The sequence below is a fragment of the Entelurus aequoreus genome, linkage group LG18 (genome assembly GCF_033978785.1).
Source record: "Entelurus aequoreus isolate RoL-2023_Sb linkage group LG18, RoL_Eaeq_v1.1, whole genome shotgun sequence".
NCBI lineage: Eukaryota > Metazoa > Chordata > Actinopteri > Syngnathiformes > Syngnathidae > Entelurus > Entelurus aequoreus.
Window position 1 is genome coordinate 18,112,647 of NC_084748.1, and position 22,361 is coordinate 18,135,007.

General features: G+C 39.2%; 1 protein-coding gene across 7 annotated transcripts; it reads left to right on the top strand.

Moving 5' to 3' along the window:
- Positions 1-126: 126 nt before the first annotated feature.
- osbp (oxysterol binding protein) lies at positions 127-21,300 on the top strand. 7 transcript variants are annotated; one of them, XM_062026677.1, is made up of 20 exons: positions 127-423; positions 855-1,028; positions 4,518-4,714; positions 4,819-4,978; positions 6,935-7,046; positions 7,115-7,313; positions 7,392-7,506; positions 7,599-7,662; positions 7,747-7,914; positions 8,683-8,928; positions 10,004-10,124; positions 10,188-10,291; positions 10,362-10,457; positions 11,931-12,115; positions 12,181-12,410; positions 12,494-12,532; positions 12,636-12,683; positions 15,604-15,651; positions 15,731-15,763; positions 15,831-15,892. In XM_062026677.1, exons 2-20 carry the CDS (start codon positions 892-894, stop codon positions 15,875-15,877), a joined length of 2,349 nt encoding a protein of 782 aa, XP_061882661.1. In that variant the 5' UTR covers positions 127-423; positions 855-891; the 3' UTR covers positions 15,878-15,892. The 7 variants fall into 7 exon arrangements, with proteins under 7 accessions (XP_061882661.1, XP_061882659.1, XP_061882657.1 ...); XM_062026675.1 differs by lacking the exons at positions 15,604-15,651; positions 15,731-15,763; positions 15,831-15,892 and adding exons at positions 18,696-18,865; positions 18,939-21,300; XM_062026673.1 differs by lacking the exons at positions 15,604-15,651; positions 15,731-15,763; positions 15,831-15,892 and adding exons at positions 18,696-18,865; positions 18,942-21,300.
- The last annotated feature ends 1,061 nt before the right edge of the window (positions 21,301-22,361 follow it).

Below are 22,361 nucleotides of genomic sequence, written 5' to 3' on the forward strand. Positions count from 1 at the left end.
TGTACAAGTATTTTACATTAGTTCAGATATTTTGGACATAAAGCTCACATAGAATGATTGTTCAGGAAGTGGTTTTCTACAATATAAAAAGTCACCACGTCAGCGGAACAAAGTTGGAACGGTCGACGGGGATCACCGGACCAATAAAGCCGCAGCACCGCTTGAAGCCATAAATATAAACTATGACCCTGAGTAAAATAAACGGGTAATTTCACCTTCGAAATATTCGGATGGTGAAATGAATATAATTTTTCAACTGTAGGTGTCGCAAAATATAAAACTAACGACGTTTCATTGGACCGGTGTCAGCTCCGACGTGTCCGCTCAGATGACCATTTCCTGTTTAGCTAGCAAAAAGCTTAGTGGCTGCCGGAGAGTTTTAAGGAGATTTCATGCCTTCAATTGGCTTTCCTGGTTCTTGAGGTAACTCAGGGAATTATTTACTCGACATTATAACACGACGCGAACATTTTTAACCGCTTGCTAAGACACCAACTTGCTTTGTAATGTTTTTAAGAGTTGCCGGCCGGAAACTGCGGTTGCCGAGTACGTTAGCTAAACAGACGTTTTGCTCCTGTCAGCACTTGACGCAACTGTTTATTACTTTTACATTCCACTGCTTGGTAAATCACAAAACGACAATAAACACACTATGCATACTTTTTGGACTATCAAACAGTTTCTCAAACCGTATTTTTAATGCATTTCTTCAATCATTCAATTAGTAAACCATGACGTGTATGAAACACCCACTTTTCTTCCATGTGTCAAATACTCAATGTGCAGTATAATTATGTGTCATAACTATATTTAATGTAAATCAATTCATGCATTATTTCCTACATCCCCCACAGGCTCTAAGCTCGCCAGGTAAAACAGCAGGCTGCAGTGATGTCATCAGAGCCCAAGTCCCCCACTCCCACCCCAGGAGACACATACAAGGGCTGGCTCTTCAAATGGACTAACTATATCAAAGGTTACCAGAGACGCTGGTTTGTTCTTAGCAATGGACTCCTCTCCTATTACAGGTAGACCACTCATCTACCATGACTTGTGCGGTTTCAAAATGTAAATAAAGGTCAGTCAGGAGCATTTATACATGAACTAAAATGGTTGTGAAAGTGGTTTTCACTACTACAGTACTCTGTCGAAAACAAACTTGTCAAAGTCAAGGCCCGGGTTGCCAGATCTGACCCATCAAACTGTTTAATGTGGACGGCCTTGGGATGTATTGTGGTCCGTTAGTTCTGTGTTTTTCAACCCGAGATACAGTCTGGTGTGCCGTGGGATATTATCTAATTTCACCTATTTGGGTTAAAAATATGTTTTGCAAACCAGTAATTATAGTCTGCAAATTATGTGTTGTTGTTGAGTGGTCTGTACTGTCTAGAGCTCGGCAGAGTAACCGTGTAATACTCTTCCATGTCAGTAGGTGGCAGCCGGTAGCTAATTGCTTTGTAGATGTCGGAAACAGAGGGAGGCAGTCTGCAGGTAAAAGTTAAGTTAAAGTACCAATGATTGTCACACTGGTGAAATTTGCCCTCTGCATTTGACCCATCCCCTTGTTCACCCTCTGGGAGGTAAAGGGGAGCAGTGGGCAGCAGCGGTGCCGCGCCCGGGAATAATTTTTGGTGATTTAAACCCCAATTCCAACCCTTGATGCTGAGTGCCAAGCAGGGAGGTAATGGGTCCCATTTGTATAGTCTTTGGTATGACTCGGCCGGGGTTTGAACTCACCACCTACCGATCTCAGGACGGACACTCTAACCACTAGGCCACTGAGAAGGTTAAAGATAAAGAGAAGGTAAAAAGGTGTCTAAAGCGTAAACCGAAAATAAACAAAAGAAAAGAAAAGGCATTGAAGCTTAGGGAAGGCTATGCAGAATGAAACTAAAACTGAACTGGCTACAAAGTAAACAAAAACAGAATCCTGGACGACAGCAAAGACTTACTGTGGAGCAAAGACGGCGTCCACAAAGTACATCCGAACATGACAAGACAATCAACAATGTCCCCACAAAGAAGGATATAAAACAACTGAAATATTCTTGATTGCTAAAACAAAGTAGATGCGGGAAATATCGCTCAAAGGAAGACATGAAACTGCTACAGGAAAATACCAAAAAAAGAGAAAAAGCCACCAAAAGCGCAAGACAAGAACTAAAACACTACACACAGGAAAACAGCAAAAAAATCCAAATAAGTCACGCCGTGATGTGACAGGTCGTGACAGTACACCTACTTTGAGACAATAGTGATGCATGGTTGGTTATGGTTTGAAGTCATATCCAAGAATTGCGACAACGACTTTTTACTGTCAACTGAGTTTCGTTTTTTTATGATTTCTGCTGGTGGTGTGCCTCCTGATTTTTTTCAATGCAAAAAATGTGCCTTGGCTCAAAAAAGGTTGAAAAACACTGCGCTAGTTATCCATCAAAAAGAGATGTTTGTGCAAATCGTGTAACAAGGCTATTATGTTTGTATTCCTATATATTCAGTGTACAAACGGCCCTCTGAGGTACACCATAATAGCAATGTGCCCCTCAATTAAAACAAGTTTGACACCCCTGGTCTAATGCTTAAAATCCCATAATGATTTAAGCATTACATTTCCACAAGTCTAGTAGCAGAGGCACTAACGCTGTAAAGGGAGGAAAGTTATTAAAATGACATCGCGATTCTTCCTTATGTCTTTTATGTGACTCTAAAATTGACAATAAAGAATATTTAAATTATTTGAAAAATCACATAAAGTGATAATGTTATGAGAATAAACTCATAATATTGGATGTTTAGCCCTGCTCCTAGAAAATATGTAGCAATATTGTAAGAATAAACTAGTAATATTATCAGAAAATAAGAACTTTTTTTCAAGAATGTTTTTTAAATAGGGCACATCATCAACTGTCCTTGTATTAATGCAGAAAAAATATGTATTTCTCTTGAACCTTCAATCCATCCATTTTCTACCGCTTGTCCCTTTTGGGGTCGCGGGGGGTGCTGGAGCCTATCTCAGCTGCATTCGGGCGGAAGGCTGGGTACACCCTGGACAAGTCGCCACCTCATCGCAGAACCTTTACAACTTTGTTTTCTGTTGATTTAGCAATTTTTACCACAAAATTATGCCCTTATTGTCCTTACCAGAAAATAAGCAATGGTTTTACGAAACATTTCGCAATTTATTCAGACAAGTTAACTCAATCGCCTTCGCCCTGATGTGGGTTTATTTTCATTCAATTTTACGACATTGGTCTTGCAAAATGATGTTTTTTATCCTTATATTTACAACTTTCTACCTGTCAAATGAAGAAAAATTACGACTTGGCCATTAGATTTGTCTTTTTAGTGTAGTTCTAATACTCAGTTGTAGCAACATTTAATAGATCACTAAAATGGCCCTGCTTGTTTTTCAACCACTCATGTCCCACAGAGTAAACATAAGGCTATTTGTTGCTGGGTATGACTCAATCGCAAGTGCCCCGTCGACCAATGGAAAACATTGGCATGTGCCGGTCACACCCGCTAAGGACTAAGGCACAGGTGTCAAACTCAAGGCCCGAGGGCCAAATCTGGCCCGCCACATTATTTTACGTGGCCCGCGAAAGCCTGGAAATAATATGCATTAATAAAATGCTTAATCTTTTCTTACTAAATATATTTTTTCTTTCCCTTTTGACATTAAAAATCATGTACTGCATGCAATTGCATATCTTTTAAAATTCAATATTATCAAATTCAAAATATTATATCATGTATTGCAAAAATATTTTTGTTAAAATAAAGATAAATACTGTACTTAAATATCAGCTTGACTTATGGTTTCAAAACAAATTATCAATCAAATTGTAGACTGTAAAATTGACAATGGATCTTACGGTTAAATTCCGTCGACTGAGGTTTTTTTTACCGTAAAATCAACTTTGGTACTGTTTTTTCCCACATACAGTAAGACACTAAAACATTACAAAACTAACAAAACAAGATTTTACGGAAAAAAACCAAACCTGGCAGCTCTGTTGCTTGAATTTTACCGCTAAAACAGTGGTTTTGTTTCTCCATTCCATTCCATTTTTTCATATGCTGTAAAAAACCCCCACTGCTTTTACTGTAAAATTTTAGTGACTGAGCTGCCAGTTTTTAAAGTAAAATTTATATTTTTTTTTTGCAGCTTGTGTAAAAAAATATATTATGTATTATATATATATATACATGTATATTCATAAATTACTCATTGTTAAAAGTGGCACTCTGAGGGTAACCATAATTGCGATGTGGCCCTCAATGAAAACCTGTTTGACACCCCTGGAATAAGGGGTGCCGAAAGAAACAGGAAGTCAGATTGACAACTCTGTATTAAGTATAAAATACATGTTTCCCTCATTACTGTGTACCTGCCGTGTGAAATATGCATTCGTGATGCCCAGCTGAATCCAAAGTAATCAGTATCGGACTTTATTTTTTAGCACCATGATACTACACAACAGTGATATAAAAGTCTACAATTTTCTCGTCCACAGGACTCAGGCAGAGATGGGCCACACGTGCCGCGGCACCATCAACCTGGCCACGGCCAACATTGTCGTGGAGGACTCCTGCAATTTTGTCATTTCCAACGGCGGCGCGCAGACCTACCACCTGAAGGCCAGCTCGGAGGTGGAGCGCCAGCGCTGGATTACCGCCTTGGAGCTGGCCTTTGACACGGGGAACAACTCTGGTCAGCAAAAGCTACTTGGAAATGTGTAAAATACGACAAGATCATGTGTCAGTTACCTGTTTTTTTTTGTGTATCTTCGCCGTTCTCGCCACTTCCCATTACAGATGACTCATGCGAAGACGGTCCCTCAGCGCCCCCCGCATCAGGACATGGCGGCGGTCGTACCTTAGATATCCAATCTACGCTGCGCACACTCGGCAGCAAGGTGGAGGACCTCGATACCTGTAACGATCTCATTGTCAAGCATGGATCTGCCCTGCAAAGGTAAAAACTATTATTCATCCCCCTTCCAAAAAAACCTTAGCTAGCTCAATGTTATTCGTACCATGGACATATTTTACAATAAAGTGAATTTTTATCTGTTAAATGTGTATCGTTGGGCTGGGAACAACACTCGGACACATCTATGTCGTCTTTTTTTAAACCTAAATACTATAGTTATCAGTTTAGAGAAGTCAGTGTACAGCTTATACAGCAGTATAAATTTACTATCCACTGAAAACAAGTCGACACAACATATTATTGTATAAACAGCTTGTAAAACATGTGAGTAGCAAGATAATTTTGTCTTGCTGACAGTGGGGCTACGGTGCATGAGTGCTGCCGGCACTGGGGAGCCAGGGCTTATTGAATCATTCCAACATGTGCCGTGACACTATGAAGGTGCGCATGATCGCCTCCTACGGAAAACACAAATTGACAATTGCACGGTGGCAGTGACGTCATAGTGTGCACTAGGGCTGCAACTAAGGATTAATTTGATAATCGATTAATCTGTCGATTATTACTTCGATTAATCGATTAATAATTGGATAAAAGAGACAAACTACATTTCTATCCTTTCCAGTATTTTATTGGAAAAAAACAGCACACTGGCACCATACTTATTTTTGATTATTGTTTCTCAGCTGTTTGTACATGTTGCAGTTTATAAATAAAGGTTTATTAAAAAAAAATATATATATATACAGGTATATATATATATATTTTTAAAAAGCCTCTGCGCATGCGCATAGCATAGATCCAACGAATCGATGACTAAATTAATCGGCAACTATTTTTATAATCGATTTTAATCGATTTAATCGATTAGTTGTTGCAGCCCTAGTGTGCATGAGTGCGGCCAACAATGGGGAGCGACGGGCCATTGAAGAATCGTTCCAACATGTACTGTGACACTATGAAAATGAGCATGATTTCCTCTCTTGGAAAACACAAGTTGACAAATGCATGGTGGCATTGGCGCCATGGTGTGCAAGAGTGTTGGAGAGCCACGGTTCATTGACGAATAATTCCAACAGTTAATGTGACACTATGAGAAGGTAATCATAATCTTCCCCCTTGGAAAACACAATTTGACAACTGCATGGTGGCAGTAGCATTGTGGTGTGCATGCGTGCTAGGCAGTCGCAGCTCATTGAGGAATTATTTCAACATGTACTGTGACACTATGAAGATGCGCACGATCTTCTCCTCCGGAAAACAAAAGTTGACTACTGCATGGTGGCAGTGGTGTAATAGTGTGCATGAGTGCTGCCGAAGAGCCGCAGTTCATTAAGGGAATTATTCCAACATGTACTGTGACACTATGTAAATGAGCATGATCTCCCCCTTAGAAAACACAAGTTGACAACTGCATGGTGGCAGTGGCTTTGTTGTATGCATGAGTGTGGCGGGCACTTTGGAGCCGCGGTTCAATGACAAATTATCTCAACATGTACTGTTGACAGTATGAACGTAATCATGAGCTCCCTCCTTTGAAAACACAAGTTTACAACTGCATTGTGGTGTGCATGAGTGCTGGGGAGCCGCGGCTCATTAAAGAATTACTGTACTGTACTGTGGCACTATGAAGATGAGCATGATCTCGCCCCTTGGAAAACACAAGTTGACAACTGCACCGTGGCAGTGGCATCATTGCGTGCATGAGTGCTGCCCGCACCGAGAAGCCATAGTTCATTGAGTAATTATTTCAACTATATTGTGACACTATGAAGGTGATCATGATCTCCCCCCTCAGAAAACACAAGTTGACAATGGCAACATCAGAACAGTAAATATATACTGCTTTCCATGCTGTACACTGACTACTCTAAAGTGTATACATTTTCTTTAGTATTATCTCTTGAAAAGGCATGATAAAATGCTTGCCTATGAAATCCACATGTAAGTAGTTTTGCTTGTCACTGTAATACTTTGCTGTAATTATTCCACAAACAGGTCTTTGTCAGAACTGGAGGGGATTCAGCCCGGAGCGGACGTGGGGGATAAGATGAGACAAGTGACCGAGCGAGCGACGCTGTTCCGCATCACCTCCAATGCAATGATAAACGTGAGTCGCCCCCTACTGTCGAAAACCACAAAAGGATGTCGCCAGCTGACTTGTTCCGATTCTCCAAGGCATGCCGGGACTTCCTCTCGCTGGCTCAGAACCACAGCAAGCGCTGGCAGAAGGCCTTGCAGCTGGAGAGAGACCAGAGGGTGAGGCTGGAGGAGACCCTGGAGCAGCTGGCCAAGCAGCACAACCACTTGGAGAGAGCTTTCCGGGGAGCAACAGTGCTCCCGTCGTCAAACAGCAACCCTGCCTTGGGCAGCAAAGGTGCGCTTCTCCTCGAAGACCTTTTTTTGTTTTTCCACATCACTCACAGAGGACCCTAAACACGATCGATATTTAAAGGCTCTCTTTCAGGAAAAGGAGATTCCAGCGATGAGGATGACAACAATGTGTTCTTCGATGCCATGGAGGAACCGGCAGAGTTCATCACGGTCCCTGCCGATCCCAAATACCACAGGTCACTAGCAAGAGCGCTACAAAACTTTTGTCACATATCTTTGAAACATAACTAGCCAGCTTAATTGATCCGACATGTTATTTCTTCTACAGGAGATCTGGCAGCAATGTGAGCGGATTCAGCAATGAGACCGGAATGGATGACCTATCTGTAAACGTGTGTTCGTTTTATTTCTACTCAAAGCAAATCTGTAGTTGTTTTTGTTACTCTCTTGTGTAGTAAGACATTCTCCTTCTTTAGTTTGACGAGCTTTCGGTGGCCTCCAGCCCAGAGTCACCGCAGTCCCTGGAGCTGGAGCCGGTCAGACAAAGGCGGACTCGTATCCCCGACAAGCCCAACTATTACCTCAACCTTTGGAGCATCATGAAGAACTGCATTGGAAAGGAGCTCTCAAAGATACCAATGCCCGTAAGAAACCATCTATACACCCATTTTATTCCGCTCATCCGAGGTCGGGTCGCAGGGGCAGCAGCTTAAGCAGAGAAGCCCAGTCTTCCCTTTACTGTAAATAGGGGTGACCCGAAAAAACAAGTATGATATTTGACTTACATCTCAAATTTCCAATGCAAGCAGTCGTGCAGCGTGTCTACTTAAATAAATAAATAATAAATGGGTTATACTTGTATAGCGCTTTTCTACCTTCAAGGTACTCAAAGCGCTTTGACAGTATTTCCACATTCACCCATTCACACACACATTCACACACTGATGGCGGGAGCTGCCATGCAAGGCGCTAACCAGCACCCATCAGAGGCAAAGGGTGAAGTGTCTTGCCCAAGGACACAACGGACGTGACTAGGAAGGTAGAAGGTGGGAATTGAACCCCAGTAACCAGCAACACTACGATTGCTGGCACAGCCACTCTACCAACTTCGCCACGCCGTCTACTTGTGCAAAGCTGACCGGCCAGTTAACATCTAAATGTCCTCCAATAAGCACTCAAGTTTAGTCTTTTCTTCAATTTTAGTCAAGCCCATTCCAGACTGTTATTAATAACAAGGTTGGTGTTTTTCATATCAACCATTGTTCTCTGTTTGAGTAATTTCACTCGATCAAGCCTTTTACAAAATTCCACACTGCAAAACAAAATTATGTACATGCTGATATCGTATATGTTCAATTTTGGTATCGGCCAATACGCAGATATAGTAGCTTTAACCCCTCTCTTCTCTTTAGGTGAACTTCAACGAGCCTCTCTCCATGTTGCAACGTCTGTCCGAGGACCTGGAGTACTTCGAGCTGCTGGATAAGGCGTCAAAGTGCCAGAGCTCTCTGGAGCAGATGTGCTACGTGGCGGCCTTCACCGTTTCCTCCTACTCCACCACCGTCCACCGCACTGGAAAACCCTTCAACCCCCTGCTGGGAGAAACCTTTGAGCTGGATCGCCTGAGAGAGTGTGGCTACCGCTCCCTCTGTGAGCAGGTACGGCCCCAACTGACTCAGCAACATCATACTTTGTATACTTCTACAGATTTTGCTTTTAAGATCCATAATGACTCACTAAAGCAGGGGTGTCCAAACTTTTTCCACTGAGGGCCGCACACTGAAAAATCAAAGCATGTATGGGCCATTTATTGATTTTTTTTAACCTTTACGGCTCCCCTCTGGTCTGGCCCCGGGGTATCCGAAATAGTCTCAGACAGTCATAAAAATGATAAAAATAATTAATATATTATTTATTTATTTTTACTTTCAATGCTTAAATCTCTAGATCAACTTCAGATCAGTCGATATAAAGTTTTTTTTAATTTTTTTTTATGTTCTATGCCTTTTTTGTTAAAAACCACCCTGTTTTTAATTTAAAAAACACAAAAGTGTGCAGTATTTTTCTCGGAAGAAAAACGTTCACAGTAGATTATTTGATGTGATGTAATTGGAGCCCTAAATAGGTAAGTAATTCATAATAACATTGATTTTGATTCATTATTATTTTTTGAGTGATGCCAGTTTTAAAAAACCCCAACTACAAATCTCAGGGATTAGTATTAATAATAAATTATACATTACTTTTTTAAAACTCAACACCTACATCTCTAGATCAACTTCAGGTCTATGCGTCGATTATACGTTTTTATTATTTATTTGTTTTTTTTTGTTTTTTTTGTTTAATGCCTTTTTTGTCATAGAAAACGTTTTTTATGGCAAACACAAAATATGCAATATATTCCCTCTAAAAATATTTCAAGGTGGAATATATGATGTCAAGTAATTGGAACCTTTAGTAGGTTAAATAATTCATTAATAATTTTTGACAACAATTTTAAAGAAAAAAACAGCTTGCATGGCAGCTTTGTGTTAAAGTCAACATTGCAACTTTTTGTCGTTACATTTCCCTTGTATGCTTTTTTATTCCGTTTTTTAATCTTTTTATTAGACAGTATTTTTTTAAAAATTAGCTGCGGGTCACAAATGGTCTACGGGTTGCACTTTGGACACCTCTGTCTGCACTATAACATCAAGAAACATGTGACTGACTCAAAATGGTTGCACCTCTCAGGTAAGTCACCACCCGCCTGCCGCAGCCCACCACGCCTTCTCTGAAAAAGGATGGACTCTCAGACAAGAAATCACCTTGGCCAGCAAGTTTCGAGGAAAATATTTGTCCATCATGCCCCTGGGTGAGTATGCGTGTTACATGTTATATGTGTTGTATGTGCATATTCACATTCATATCTGTTTAGGTGCAATCCAGTGCATGTTTGCTAAGAGCAACAACCATTACTCTTGGAAGAAAGTCACCACAACAGTACACAATATTATTGTGGGAAAGTTATGGATCGATCAGGTATTGTACAAGCAACATATATGTCAATTGCTGTGCAGGGTCATATGAAATACATGTTTTCTTTCTTTAGTCAGGGGAGATCGACGTTGTCAACCACAAAACGGGGGACCGCTGCCACCTCAAGTTTGCTCCCTACAGTTACTTCTCCAGAGATGTGCCAAGAAAGGTCAATCACTACTTTCAGTGCTCTGTAGTTGACGCAAGCTCTGCTCTTGTCTATGAGCAGCAAATGCATTCTATTATTGCTTTTAGGATCATTGTTGAATTAATTTCCTATTTATCTGCACTCCTTTCTGTTCATTATCTCTGTCAAGAAAGCTACAATTATAGTAGTAAATAATGATAAATGATAAATGGGTTATACTTGTATAGCGCTTTTCTACCTTCAAGGTACTCAAAGCGCTTTGACAGTATTTCCACATTTACCCATTCACACACACATTCACACACTGATGGCAGGAGCTGCCATGCAAGGCGCTAACCAGCAGCCATCAGAGGCAAAGGGTGAAGTGTCTTGCCCAAGGACACAACGGACGTGACTAGGAAGGTAGAAGGTGGGAATTGAACCCCAGTAACCAGCAACACTCCGATTGCTGGCACAGCCACTCTACCAACTTCGCCACGCCGTTTTGTATTTTCCTTTCCATTTTGGTCTCAATCCCCACAGTAACAGCATAAAAAAATATTAGAATTAAAAACAACACATTTCTGTCGACAAAATTAAAAAATAATTCAAATACATTCATTCTAGTAAAATATATTCATACAATATAGGAAATATATTTATATATGTTTTTATATTAAAAAAAATTGTTCTCCCAAAAAATGTTTAAGACTATTTTGTGAAAACTAAGGCAGGTTAAAAAAAAATATTTAGTATACTGTATATTTAAAACTTTCTATTTTAATATTTATATTATTTTAAGTTTGACGCACTTAAGGTCATTATGATAAGGCGCTATATCAAGTTAATCCATTATTAATATTAATTTAGCTTATTTTTTAAATTAAAAAAATTGCCTCCACCATTAAGATTATGTGATTATCTGTCTGGGTTTGTCAGGAGAAATTTTAAAATAAATCCAATATAATATTAAATTAATATTTTTTAAATATTTTAAAATTAAGATGACAATATTTTTGTAGAACATATCATAGGTTTTCAATATTGTTGTTCAAACCTTAATGTCTACAGGTTTACCCTTTCTTTTAATAAGTTATTTTGATTAATATATTTTCTAAGATTGTACCTCCGCCATCAAGGTTACAATTTTATGTCTGGGTTCGTTCATTTTCTCAATTTTGTTTGCAACTCAACCTTTATTTTTTTATAGGACCGAAACTTTAGTGTGTGCTCATTTAGAATCTTACTTCCTGTGGTCTTTAAACCAGACAAAATTCTGCATGTATGTCACTCATCTTACTTTCTTTTAAAATACTAAATTGTAGTTTTCATGTATTTATTTTAATTATTGTTTTGTATTATTTTTTTAATTATAAAAAAAAAAGTCTATTGTTTAAAAGAATAAATAAATAAATAAAATAAGATACTAAATTGTGTATTTGTGTACTTTTAGATTTCACAAGTGACCAATTAGGCTCCTGCTTGTGTGCGTCAACGCTGCGTTTTGTCTCACAGGTGACTGGCGTGGTCACAGACAAGGACGGAAAGGCGCATTATGTGCTCTCGGGCACTTGGGATGAGAAGATGGAGTTCTCCAGGATCATGCAGAGCAGCAAGAGCGAGAACGGTGCTGAGGGCAAACAGAGAACCGTCTACCAGACTCTTAAAGCCAAAGAAATATGGAGGAAGAACCCGTTGCCGTAGGTTTCCTGGTTGTAAGGCCCAGCTGAACACGTCGCCAATAATCAACTCTGTCTTTCCGCAGAGAGGGAGCAGAGACTATGTACTTCTTCTCCTCGCTGGCCCTGACGCTTAATGAGCCCGAAGAGGGCATAGCGCCGACAGACAGCCGACGGCGGCCCGACCAGCGGCTGATGGAAGACGGACACTGGGATGAGGCCAATGCAGAAAAACAGAGGTTGGAGGAGAAGCAACGGACGGTCCGTCGGGAGAGGGAGAGGGAAGTGATCAAGGCGGCCCAGACACCAGACGAAGGTAAGACAAGGATCAGGCTATTTTTTTAGACGGACAATTCGTCTTCTGTCCGTCCATCATTGTCTCCATCTGCTTGTCTAAAGCTTCCACCCAGGAACCAATCACTGACTCACCCTTAAAAAGCAAGTATTCACCTTCTCTCCATGTGTTTTTTGTGTGCTTTGTTGTCATCTACATGCTCTTGTTTGCTCGCTTCGTCCTCAATTCCTTACGTTTACGTTCTAGTTGACCCAGACCAGATCGGAACAGAAGCGAGTGAGGGTTCCGATGAAAGCAAGTATCACGCCACAGTTTTGTAGTGTCCTTAATACGGACAGTTAGATGTGCCGTGTGACATTTTGACGTTAAGTTGATAGTAGTTTCTTAGCAGTAAAAAAAGACAAAACAATTGAATTACATTTAACTATTTAGAAGGATTACTCTAATGCTCTAATTATATCTAGCAATTTTAAAAAATACGTCAAGACAGTTGATTTTTTTTCAACTTGAATAATGATTTGGAATGCGTGAGAGAGCGGGTTTGACCACATGGTCATTTATGAACAAGTATATAGCAAAACACAGGACTGACTCAGCTAAGCATGCAGAGGTACATAAAGCTGCTGGATTCAGCCAGAGCTCTTAACCATAATGTTTTTTTTTTAATACCCAGCACTATTTATAGAGACTTAGACCGAATCCCTACTATTCCCCTTGGAAATGGCGACACACCCTTAAAACGCCCCAAAATGCTTATTTTTGATGCTCTCAACCATGGCTGTACAAACTTTTTCCACCGAGGGCCTTTGTAAAAATAAAATGATTAAAAAAAAAAACATTATATATTTAAAGACAAACTTTGTGCCAGCTTTGTGCTATTGATGACAAAGCGTATTATTATTGATTAGCATCAAAATTTCCGCTCTTTCTCATGACATCACGTCTTTTTGCTCTTTTTCCTTGTACGATTGTTTTTTGTTTGATTTTAATATTGACAATTCCAAAACTCCAGCTGTGAGTCACAAATGGCCACCCCTGCTCTAGACCCGATAATTTAAACTCAGTTTTACATAGTAAGAAACACTTGCAAGTGGAGGCGGGAATCTTTGGCCACCTCCCGATTCAAATACGATTACGATTCAGGAGTTACGATTCGATTAAAAATCCATTATTGATGCGTCTTTAATTTATGTATATGGATTCAGTTTTACATTTCTTCTCGTTTCAGTAAATAAGCGTTTATCACTTGCAACTTTAAAAAAAAACAGTGCATTTGTAAAAAGAAATTCCCATCACATTTATTAAATTCATGGAAATGTGTGCAAAACTGGAACATAAGTGTCCTATATTAGAGGATCTGGTCAGATCTCTCAGTGAAGTGGCTCGCTGCAATCAGCCACATTTTAGAACGGTCTGCATTACTCTTTTTACAAGAAATAAATCGATTATCAATTATTGATGTTTACGAATTGATTTTATAATCGTCCGAATTGCGATGCATCTAAACATAGATTATTTCCCCCACCTCTACTTGCAGGCATACAGTAAACAGTAATGTACTTACAAGTTGTGCAGTTACTCAACATCTCGTCTTCTGCTGCAAAATGTTGAGTGACTGCAGATTTGAGTTACTAAAATAAACACATGTATTAATTTACAAGCAGAGAAAACAAATGTATGCTATGCGGGGGAACACTGATCTACACAACAACTAGAGCAAACGCAGCGATTTGGAGCATTTACGGTAACTTCCTGTGTGTATTTTAAAGTACCAGTAGAGTGGAAAAACAAGTTGCCTCTATATTGAAGCTATTATGATATATATCTGATTTATGACACCTAAAGACTTCCAAAGTTTGCGAATAAATGGATATAACCAAAATAGTATCAATCTCACAGAGATTCCCGAGCTATTTTGAGAGAGAATGAGGAAGCCAGACACGTCATCTTGTGGCGTAGTGGTAGGGACTGTAGATCCCTTCCCCATCAACAACAATGCTAATCAAGCAGACATTGTGAGAGCCAACAACGATTACTTGGGGCATAATTATGATCCAGAACCTTATATTGTTGATCTAAGTTTTAGAAGCTCTGCTAAACAAATCCAGCTTCAGTGAAACACTAAGCACCATGTAGTAGTACTGCCAAGTGCTAAACAAGAAAAACAAACTGCAAACATAATGAAACGATACCTTACTGTACAATGTCTGCTCTTACTTCGATGATGACTGATAGGATGTCCATATCTTCTGGTTTATATAAAGAATTAATCACAAAGCACACAAAGGGTTAACAAGGAAAAGTCTCCCTGCATGCAGACACCGTCTTCGGTTGTGTGTGTTTGTCTCCATCTCCGGGTATGAATTGAATGTCACAGATGAACAACTTCTAGATTCAAGGCTAAATCATCCTTTTATCCAGATGAGAGGCATGATTCATAATCTAGAATAACTTTGATGAGCCGAGATGCGATGATGCGGGAGCAGCAGGACATCGCTACCGGCTCAAAGTAAGGCAGCACAGGGCTACTTAGCTGTTTGCATCATTGCGCCGCTAAGAAATAATTTGTCTGCGTTAGCGCTTATAATTAAAACATAGCTAATATTTGGTTAATATTCAGGTCACGATATGTATAAAGAGTATTGTCGGGAGGTTTTGAATGGTTATTTAGAGGGTTTTGTGGGCGAAATAGAGAGCCCCTATTGACTACATTGTTAGCTGTAGATTGTATTTATTTATTTACAACTTAGAATGCATAAAACAAAGAAAAACATATGTGTTCATGTCTTACATAAGGATTGTGAATGATAGACAGCACGTCTCTCTCTAATTTTTGCATATTTCCAGTATGACTGACCTGATAATATGGTGCAGAAGCACTCCAATTGTGATGTCAATCTCTGGAAATAGCCGAAGGTATTCAGAGTGGAATTTTCAAAATGGCTGACTCAATTTGTGGTATTATGTGACGTTTAAACTGTGTTTTTACATGTTTTGCGGGCTGTAAATACGATTGGATATGGTTTAATGGATTGGATACACTGAAACACAAATCAGCATTTAATGTCCACATGTTTTTCCACTCTACTGGTACTTTAAGTGTAACCCTCAAAAGCCAAAGAATAAGCAAAACACAAAGATTTTTTACGCTATATTGCTTGAATGGTACAAGGTCAAGGAAAAATTGACACGCGGTTTGTGTGCTGACCTTTAGCTGACACAGAGGACTCTCTTCCTCCTCATCCTTCGCCTCCTCTTGCATGCAAGTACTCACTCACCTTTGTTATTTGTTGCTTTCCCGAGCGTTAATGTGCCATTTTTCTTTCCCTTCATTATTCCAGCCTCTTGCGGAAAATTGCCCGCATCCTGTCAAAGCAAGTAAACACTCGTAGTCAGTAGTAGGTAACAATCATCCACTGACCATGTTTCGTTGTTTCTTAGTGGAAGTAAAGGAGGGTTCTTGTGGAGCTCCGCTCAAAAGCAAGTAACATAGATAGATAGATAGATAGATAGATAGATCATGTGAGTAGTAGTTGCACAGTAGCACATAAGACCATAGCTGTGTTGACTGCAGAGGCAAAGGGATTTTTTCCCTATGTAACAGTTGTGTACAAAGAGCGCCATCAGAAAACAAAACTGTATATTTAGAGTCAGGGCGCTCGCTGTGTCGAAGCGTCTTCCACAATGGGAAGTTTTGACACTCATAACGCACCTCTCATGCACCAGTTGTGCTGAGAGCCGTTGTTGCTACCCAGCAAGTATCTGGGAAAGCCCACACTGTCATGGTCGGGTTTGCAGAGTTCTGCATGAAACACAGGGGCAAATAAATGGCGGCTTTGTTGCTATGACAAATTTGTGAAACCTCAGTGAAAGAGGGCGTTTATTGCTTTTATTATTTGATAGCTGGCTGTGCGTCTCAACAGATTCTGTATAAAAGGCGCTGGTGAATTAACTACTGTTATAGCTCCGATGTGACAATTTTGCAGAATCTGTGAAAGACAATATTTTTAATATTATGTTTATTATTACTGTGTTATAAATAACAGATAGCAAGACACAGCACTGCTGTGTGAAGGTTTTGGGATTTAGGGGTGTCCCGATCCAATCATGATATTGGATATCGATAGGGATGAGTACCCAATCCGGTCTCAACCGAATCCCGCCGGTCCTACTGGGCACCGATTCACCAAAAAATAGCAGTGCTATGTTTCGGTGCCAGGGTTGCCTGGCACTTGGTGATCACTCCATCGGCACTGAAAGTGGACTCAGCCAAACTACCTTGTAGGTAATGTTGCAATTTTTAATGCCAACAAAGAAATTGACTCAAAAAACGCTTCAACGTAATTAAAATAAGGCTACACTTTTCCAAAAATGGGTAGCTTGATGCTAATATACATCAGCTTTGAAATGTGCATGCTACTGATGAGCATTAGCGATTTTACATGGCGATTTCAACACCTCCAAATTTTTTAACGAAAATTAGAACTAAGAGGCATGTTACGGTCAAACGGCTGGTGGGTGTTAAGTACAATACTTACAGTATTAACACTTTTTAAGGCGCAACAAAAACAACACCAAAAAAACCACCATAATTTATGCACTACTGCTATCTAACAACTTCAATTGCAACTTAATGTCACACTTTCAAATGAGACTCAGAAATTTGATAATAAAACAATACAACAATTGGATTTCAATGTTTAAATGTTGCAATAAAAATGTTAATTTTATTATCTAAAAAATATTTAAATATTCATCAAGTACCGTAAATTGGTACATTTGAGTACCGGTATCGATTCCAAGCAACTGGGAATTGGTACCTTTTTATCAGTTCAAATGGAAACGGTATTCATCCCTAGATATGGATCCAATATCCGCAAAAAAACAAATATGGGATTATATCGGCTTGTATGTAAAATATCTGATACAAGCAGTCCTGCAGCGTGTTTACTTGTGCAAAGCTGCACAGCCAGTTAACATCTAAATGTCTTCAAAAAAACACAAAAGCTTGGTTTAGTTTTATATTTTAGACAAGTCATTTACAAAATGCAAACATGGTAGGCTATAGGCTACTAAGAGCTAGCAGCTACACAACAGCTAAGCACACAATAGCACACAAGCTAGACATACGTAATAATAATCCTCTATTGAACAATATTGCAGTCTAAAACATCACATTTGTCAATATAAAGTATCAAATAATTATAGTCGCATATTACTTACACATACAAAGTTTTCAAGGCAGTAGCATAGCAGAAAATATCCAGTAAAAAACGTGTCCGCATCGTTCACCTTACTAGTTTAACTCAATAAAATGTTGCGGCTACTAGGGTTCACAAAAAAAACAATTACCTTTCCACTTTAACTTAAAGAGAGTGTAAGACCACTCCAGACATCCATCCATCCATTTTCTACTGCTTGTCCCTTTCGGGGTTGCGGGGGGTGCTGGAGCCTATCTCAGCTGCATTCGGGCGGAAGGCGGAGTACACCCTGGACAAGTCGCCACCTCATCGCAGGGCCAACACAGATAGACAGACGACATTCACACTCACATTCACACACTAGGGCCAATTTTTAGTGTTGCCAATCAACCTATCCCCAGACAGTCAATAATAAATAGTTTTTTCAAACCTACCATTGTTCTATGTTTGACTAATTTCACTCAATTAAACCTTTTCTAACTACAAAATAATAAAAGTACTCATGATTCCGTCTGTATCGGATTAATATCATTATCGGCCAATACTCAAGGCTCCAATATTGGTGTCGTATCGGAAGTGGACACCTCTCGTGGCAATATTACTCCACTTTGCGCAGCTCCGTGTGTAAGACGTCCGTGCCTCCGAATAATGTCAGTACTTTCTACTTTGGCTCGGACATGGCCATTGTGCAGAATACCTGTGTGAAAGGGGGCATTTATTGGTATCATTATTAGATAGTTGGATGCTGCTTGAAAGGCACTGGGGAATAAATGCAGCGATTTTGCTGGATCTCTGTGCGAAAAGAAGTTAGCATCCTCACTCGACATCCGTTGCTTTCGGTCTCCCCTAGAGGGGGGGGGGTTACCCACATATGCGGTCCTCTCCAAGGTTTCTCATAGTCATTCACCGACGTCCCACTGGGGTGAGTTTTTCCTTGCCCGTATGTGGGCTCTGTACCGAGGATGTCGTTGTGGCTTGTACAGCCCTTTGAGACACTTGTGATTTAGGGCTATATAAATAAACATTGATTGATTGATTGATCCTGAGTTAGCCGTTCAGCCTCCAGTAAAAGTCCAGTTGTGAATTCCTTTTTATCCTCTCCCAGGCCCTCATCAAGACAGCCACCAGGCGCTTTGGTTTGAGAAGACTGACGACGCCCAGTCAGGAGAGACCCTGCACGTCTACAAGGGGGGCTACTGGGAGACAAAGGACAGCGGTGCGTGGGACATGTGCCCGGACATCTTCTGACGACCTCACCCGGCGTGAAGATGGCGCGTAAGTCACAAGTCACGCGCTTGACACGGAGCATTGAACTCACCGCCATCTTTTGTCTGTGGTTGTTTTTCAGCAGACTTCCCTCTCAGGATGCGAGTGTGTGTTTTTTCTTCTCTACACCTCCAGAAATGAAGCGGCTGTACTTTGCAGGAACACGGCGGCACCAAGCACACGAGCCAAGGTTGCATTACCGCTGCTCTCTATTTTTTAGCACCCATCGGAAAGGCCACGATCATCCACCTCACCAAAACGCGCACGTTACTGACAAGGTGAAAGTGGTCCACACCCCCGCTAAGTTGTGTTGATTTTTGGCTGTAAATGCAAATCCAGTGTCATAAAGGAACAGGAGAGTGCTTGAGAGAAGTGGTTTTCAAAATGTTAGGCGCCAAAACACTTTGAGGGGGTGCAGCAGTTTAAAAAGAATAAAGAAAAATATGTATTCAAATCTGTAAGATAACTTTAGTCATGATTAAAGGCCAAATGAAGTGATTAGTAGTTCCGACATTGAGAGTTACCGAAAATTTTTGCAGGAAATTAGACTTTGAAAACCCCAGCTCTCGGATTATGCTGCACGTCTACAGTTTCTACGTTTTAGAATGATGCAAGGATCACGTTTGGTCCAAATGGTCCCATAAAATAATGGATACCAATCATTTTTCAACAAGTAAAAAAAATATGAACGTCACAATTTGGGCTGGGCGATATGGCTAAAAACTGTATCACGATGAAAGTGTTTTATATTGGTCGATATCGATAATTGCTGGTATTTTTATGACCTATCTAAAATAAGGACCTGGAGAAAATTATATTAAATGTAAACATTTGTATCTAAAATGCAACCTTCCTCTGATTATGATCCCCTCCACTATCAAGGCAGAAAGGAAATATCAACACCACCATGGAAAACGCTCAATGTAAACACAATTCTAAAATCACATTGAACACTTAACAATATTCTCTTAAAATTAAGGATTATGTAAGAAATGCTTAATAAAGTGTAACAAAATAGCGCAAAGTGTGAAAATATAAACATAGAGAAACCTGAGAAGAACTATTTTCTGCATGTACACTTGTAGTGCTAAGGTGGTGTGGCATCACTGATTACGAGCGCCTTGGTCTGACTACGGTCCGTTTCTAAAAAATCCAAAAAACTGCCATGCTGTCATGGTGACTCTTTTTGTTTTATCCACAATTGATTTGCTCTCTGCAGCACTCATTTCTAACTTCCTCTTCTCACTTCATGCAATGAATCAACCGCCAGACAACAAGACGGCGCAACCAAATTTAATAGTTCATACTGTTACCTGATTGGCTGTTAGCGTGTCACTCCTACTGATCATTTCTTGCGCTGCGCGGTTAGCGGGTGCCTTTGTTCATGCAAACAACCTGGCTTGGCCACTTCCCGTTTCTTCTGACAAAGAAAAAAAATGTACATCGAACGCATTTTTAATTGATATTGATTACTTGTCTATCGCGATGAATTGACTTAATTTTATCGCTCAGCCCTAGTCACAATATAATTAGTTCTAACACCACTTCCAGTGGGTTTTTTTTTGCTAAGTTTTTAGTGTAATTTCCTGTCTGAACAAAACCAATTCAACACGTGAAAATACACTTTTTAAGGTATGAACCATGTTAGCATTAACTGTATGTGGTTTGCACATTTCACATTCTATAGTTGCTTTCTATAGTCGCTATTAAAAAGCAGTGATATTAATGATTTCTCCATCAAATACTTCAATCCCTGTGTACTGAGTACAGACAGAATTTGCCTTTAAAAGTTATTTAGTATAAACATTTGCAAAGCTAATTCATTCCAGAATGTGAAACAACAATTTCATATTGCCGCTGTTGCGCTTCTTTTCATTTTTCGACCTTTAAAAAAAAAAAGATCTAGTGCTGGAATTTCACTCTTTTTGCACTTTCTTTCCTTTGAAAATGGACACAAGCGCATGAGGTGACGCTAATGACAGTTTAAATGTGAAGTTTGTTAAAGTGATGTGTTATTCCTAAACCAGCAACATGGGTCGTTAAGTCCGTGTACTAAAAGGAAGGAGTGTATAGTTTATTATTTTCCCTTTCATAATAAGTGTACTTACAAATGGATTCCCAACCTTCAAATTGTGAATATTTTTGCAGAGAGAGAGAGGATTTACGAAGTAGAAGAGCTGACACAAGTTTAACGTGGTAGTGATGCACTTTTTTTCGTTTGTCACAATTGTCTAATATTTTTCTGTTTCGTTCTCCATTTATTCACTGATAGTGTGTGAAGATTGTTTGTTGTGATATATTGTACATCTCTAAATAATATTGATTGTATTCACAGGTTGTCTTTGTTCCTTGCTCTAACAATTTTATATGTAGTACATTTTCTCCAAGAGTCACGATAATAGAACTGTGAACTATTTATAAAAATGTTCTGCTGGAGTGCAGTATTTAGTGTCAATATTGTTTTTTCTGCAATTCCCCAAATGATGTACATATGTATACATACTATATGTATGGATGAAATTTGGCAGGATTAGTCTTTCGGGCTTAATTAATTAAATTTGATTGTTAATCCAAACACATACTTTAACTCATGCCACCTTTTTGCTGTACACACAAAAATGAAGGATATATTGGAAAATGATTTAAAATATTTTTGTTTTATTAGTTAGCATAGTTAGTTATGTTATTAGTTGGTTTGGTTGGTAAATCAAGTGATTTATTTAGATTTTTCCTTTACTTTTTATTCATATTTGTATGACCATCGTTTGTATTTCTTTAAATGCAAAACAACACTACTGTTTTGGCTCAATCATTTTTATAGCGTGTCCACTATTATTAGATGTTTTACTAATATGTTAAAATAAAATACAGTGTTCTTGCAAAAGTACTATCCAACAGCATTTACACTTAAATACAGTGTAGTAGTAACCCAAGGGTTATTTATTAATATTATACAACTATTAATTTTCCCACAGTGTTTCAGATTTGTCACTACAGAATAACATTACTTTTTAAATTAGCAATGAATAATTTCTTGTAGGTTGTGTATTATAATTATTTTAATATTGATAATTAGGGGTGATGGGAAAAAAATAATGACATTTGACTCGCCCTTCTTATTTTTTATGAATCTGAATCGATTTTAAAATATTCAAAAATCGATTTTCAAAAATATGTTTTTGACCATTCCCACTCTTACTCGCTGTACATGTACGTCATCAGCCAAGAGGCACTTTTACAGGAGAGGGAGTTTTAAAATATTGTACCGCAAGAATCGGTTTGAATTGAGAATCGAATCCTAACCTAAGAATCAGAGTGAAATTTAATATTGTGTTGAGTCTCATGCCTATAAATATTACCTTTTTCTAATGAAAATGTGTTATCTATCAGAATATACACTCTAAAATATAGTTAATCCAATAAGCAGCGTATAGTTTTGTAAATCATCATATTGTTTAATTTCCCCAAAGCGGTTTTTACAATGTATTTTGTCACCGCACGGCGA

What these genes read in the sequence shown, in the direction of transcription:
- osbp (XM_062026675.1), top strand. Translation starts at nt 892, where the DNA reads ATGTCATCAGAGCCCAAGTCCCCCACTCCCACCCCAGGAGACACATAC. An exon ending in TCTCAAAGATACCAATGCCC is followed by an intron (nt 7,915 to 8,682) that starts GTAAGAAACCAT and finishes TCTTCTCTTTAG; the next exon opens with GTGAACTTCAACGAGCCTCT. An exon ending in TGGAGGAAGAACCCGTTGCC is followed by an intron (nt 12,116 to 12,180) that starts GTAGGTTTCCTG and finishes GTCTTTCCGCAG; the next exon opens with AGAGGGAGCAGAGACTATGT.